We start from the raw sequence: 4,208 nt of genomic DNA on the forward strand, positions 1-4,208 counted from the left end.
CCTGCTCCGGTGGAGGATCTCTCTCTCCCCCTGTCTGTCACTCAGCATCACCAGCCAGGACCTAACGTTACTCCACTTTCATTTACAACCACAGGCTCTTATTTCACGTTTCACCTTTCATTAAACCCGTGCCAAGTAGTTTCTACCAGAGGTCTAAAGTGTACCTAAATTGACACCACCAGTCACATATTTAGGTTGAAGCAAACTTATGGTGTGTGGTATAAAACTGGCAGTGGTGGAAGTATGTAGATCCTTTACTAAAGTAAAAGTATTATCACACTGTAAAAAATAATAAAAACAATTACTTACTAGGCCTATACGTACTTACAAGTAAAAGTCCTGCATTAAAATTTTTTACTTGTGTTAAAGTATGTAGACCAAGTATAATCATGCGGGGAATAAAAGGAGTGTAAAAGTAAAAACACTCAGAAGAATTGCCCCTGTGACTGTTATACTATACTATATATATATTATTAGAGTATTACTACTCAGGCATTAATGTAAAAGCAGGATTTTATTGTTGTAGTTGGCTGAGGTGGAGCTCATTTTTTAAACAATTTTATATAGCCTACTAGTGATTGCAAATAGTGATTATTTACATTATGGATTAATCAGTTTATTTCTCAATTGATTGATTGATTGGTTGGTAAGCATTCTGAAAATAGTGAGAAATGCCTCCCAGAGCCCAAAGTGACACATTCATAATTTTTCTTTTGTCCAACTAATAGTACAAAAACTATTACAAATGAATTGAAGTTATTAAAAGAAGCAAATAGTCAAAATCGTCCAGCTGGATCATGAAATGTTTTTGCATTAAAATTGACTTCAAAATAGTTGCCATAATCGTTTTTGTTTTTTTTCAATTTATAACAAAACATGTTTTATTAGCTCTTGTATGTTTTGTACGTAACAAATCTTAATTTGTAAAGTAACTGGTACCTAATGGAATCTTAGATGCTCAAATATCCATTTTTTTCTGAACACTTGGTTCAAAAGCGGAGGTTCAAAGTGTATTCATGACCTTAATTATAGTAGCGGCTCTGTTGATGAAGATCATGAGATATGACTGATACGTTTTCTCTTCTAACCTCAGGAAAAGTATTGTTTTTATTAAAACATTACTTTTTATTGGTTGTTCATGCTTACACATGCTTATGTTGCCTTCAAAGAACTGGAGATCACATCTCTGCCTTTATATTCACATGCAAGAAACAGAGCTTAACTTAACAACTCACACGTGGAAAGAAAAGTACATTTTAGTGTGTATAGTAGTTTTATTACTCCAAATTTTGGGATTACAGTGGTAGTCTTAAGGGAACTTTCAGTTTCAACAAGCCTTTCTCTGAGACATTGACACATGAACATTAAAAACCAAAACATCTAAAACATTTTCTATAGAGAGAAACAAATGTCTGCTCAACATAAATGGGCTGTAGTCTTCTTTTAATTGATTCAAACCTGTGCTTGAGAGCCAACTGTGATTTTCCCTCCCTCCAGTGAACATTATACTGAGATATTTTTGTTGTTGTACGACCAGAATCAGCACCATGTTAGCAAGGGACACATTATTTATGTTGATTTGTCAAAATTAAGCAATTTAGGCACTTATCAAGAAATTGGCAAAGGTTATGATGAAACTGCTACTGAAACAAATCTAACAAGCAAAAATACTTTTTAGTTTTACGCTGAACAGTCAACGAAAGATTGAGCAAAATCTACTGACATAACATTTTAGAAATGTTAACATCACATACATATTGTAAGCTAACCTTACAGAATATCAAACTAAAGTCTAAATAGTCCAAAAGGAGGGCCTCACACAGAGCATAAAGTGATATTTCACAGCACTGAGAAGATACAGACGCCTGGGTCGTTTTGCATATTCACTATGCCGTGTCCCCAATGCTTGTGCTGTTGTTGAGCTCAGATATAATGGCAGACACAGTGTCTGTCTATGTGCATCTGTGAACCATAGTACCTGCAGGTTCCTCCGGTAGGCTTCACACACTAAGCTATAATGAAAAAACATTTAAAAGTGCTTTACATTAAGGTACCGTCAATACATTCACCTCTACATTATGAAGTCGTCTATAATACCACACAGGTAATAAGTGAGCTGCAGTTGATGAGTGTTCCTTTGGCAAAAGTAACATTTGCTTTTAGCAAAAGATATGGAGTGTTTCCGAGGAGTGTGGGGCTTGAGGACAAAGTTCTTTCTAAAATAAACATTGTAGGGAAAAAAATCTACAAGCTAGTTGCTTTTTACAGAGGAACCACTCTTTTCAAATGTTCATTTTGTAAAAACGAGCTTAAAGGCTTTCTTAATGACAGTTAGATGACAAGATCTCTCATGAAGCTACAACCAGCAGCTGATTAGCTTACCTTAGCTTAGCTTAGCTTAGCACAAAGACTGGAAACAGGAAAACAGCTTGCCTGGCTCAGTGTAAAACCACAACTTGTCAGTTTAACACTCTGGCTTTTGTATGGATTAAACAAAGGAGATATAATGTGTTTAATTAGTGAGCTTCACAGATGCTGGTAGGTGGATTTTGTTACTTTTGATCAGAGCCAGGCTAGCTGTTTGTCAGCAGTCGATTAGCTTAGCTTAGTTTCGTATAAAGACTGGAAATAGGGTAAAAAAAAACAAAAAAAATTCTGTAGTGTAGTCCATAAGATGACAAGTTGTGGTTTTTCTGGGGGTTATGTGCCAGAATATTTCCTGTAAATCCCCCCCTGTAAAACCACAACGTTGTGTTTTTACACTGCGGTTTTTGTAGTCACAAATGACATAATTGACGAGCTTTAGAGGTGCTTGTAAGCATATTTTATTACCTTTGGACAGAGCCAGGCTACCTGTTTCCCTCTGCTTCCAGTCTTTATGCTAAGCTAGGCTAACCAGCTGCCAGCTCTAGCCACATACTACTGTACAGAAATTAGGGTGGTATTGATCCTCACATCTAACGCTCAGAAAGAAAGCAAATTACCCAAAATGTCAATGTGTTCCTTCCAGTCCATACCATAATCTAAAAAGCAGTTCATTTTGTGCTATTAATCATTTTCTTGACTCTATTTGATTATTTTCTCATATGTCTCACTTTGGAGTTAAACCTCAAGCCAATTTACCAGAAGGACAAAGTAAAGAAAGGAAGGTAACTGCAGGGTGTATAATCTATCAGTGCCAGGTTATTCTTCAGAATCACATTCACACAGTATTCAGTCTATTGCACATAAGACTTCTTCATTGAGAGCAGAGAGCCAAAGCTCAGGGGGCATTAACTTTTTTCTTCTTCAGGGTTGAGACGATCAATTGACAACAGTCTCTGAAGTTGAGAATCCCAAATTTCTTCATCACGGTTAAAAAATAACATGAGCCTCCTCCACTTCATTACAAGGCAGCAGTTTTTGTTTTTTTTATATTATATATATATATTCTTGATTAAATGTGGCGGCCAAATGATTAAAACCAGCCTCACCGATTTCAATTAAAATATGATGGAAGAGGGTAAAACCAGGGCACTCGTACAATATGTTAAAGATTAGAAGTAATGTCTGATTATTATTTTAGTTTTTTCCTCAAAAGTCTATAAAACATCAGCAGGATTTTTTATCTTTTTAAAAAGCTGAGTAAAGAAATATTCCCTTGGCAGCCTTGCCTCAAGACATTTTTACATAAATAGAAAATTAAAAAAACAACACGCAAAAGATTAAATAATTGGACAAATGCAACAGGTGAAAGCAGGAGCTTAAATTAAGAAAGCAGAATATAAGAAGTGTGCAAAGGGGAAGTAGGGAGGAGGGGGTTAAAAGCTGTTGGCACAGGGGAAAGGGAAGATAGGGCGGGGGGGTGGGGGCTTTCCTCAGTGTTTCAGTCTCTTAGGTGCTGCTAGTAAGGGCCTTTTGTGTGTCCAAAGATCCCAATGGGGAAGTGTTTGACGTGTGAGGACCACTGTGCCGCCAGCTGGAAAAACTTGACGTCGTTCCATTCGACGCCGTCAATCAGTACTGCAGAGGAAGAGACGCAAAACAAACATTACTATATAGTAACACATTCATTACTGGAGTTCATGTTATCCTGAACAACCCAACTACACAACCCAATCCCGACAGCATATTAAACACACATTCTAAATGGGGTTTCAATTGAGCCGCGTAATTAATGTGTTGATTCTTTTTTTTAATTAGGTGATTAGTCTCTAAATTATCGGAAT

General features: G+C 36.5%; 1 protein-coding gene across 2 annotated transcripts in view; it reads right to left on the reverse strand.

The window, feature by feature from the left end:
* Window positions 1–1,250: 1,250 nt before the first annotated feature.
* The window catches only part of pacs2 (phosphofurin acidic cluster sorting protein 2), a 68,462-nt gene continuing 65,504 nt past the window's right edge, over window positions 1,251–4,208 (reverse strand). For both annotated transcript variants that reach the window (XM_078277499.1, XM_078277498.1), the window contains one exon: window positions 1,251–4,002. In XM_078277499.1, the coding sequence (XP_078133625.1) occupies window positions 3,884–4,002 (119 nt within the window). In that variant the 3' untranslated portion in view covers window positions 1,251–3,883. The remainder of the gene's footprint in view (window positions 4,003–4,208) is intronic.

This window comes from Sander vitreus, chromosome 20 (assembly GCF_031162955.1).
Source record: "Sander vitreus isolate 19-12246 chromosome 20, sanVit1, whole genome shotgun sequence".
Lineage (NCBI taxonomy): Eukaryota > Metazoa > Chordata > Actinopteri > Perciformes > Percidae > Sander > Sander vitreus.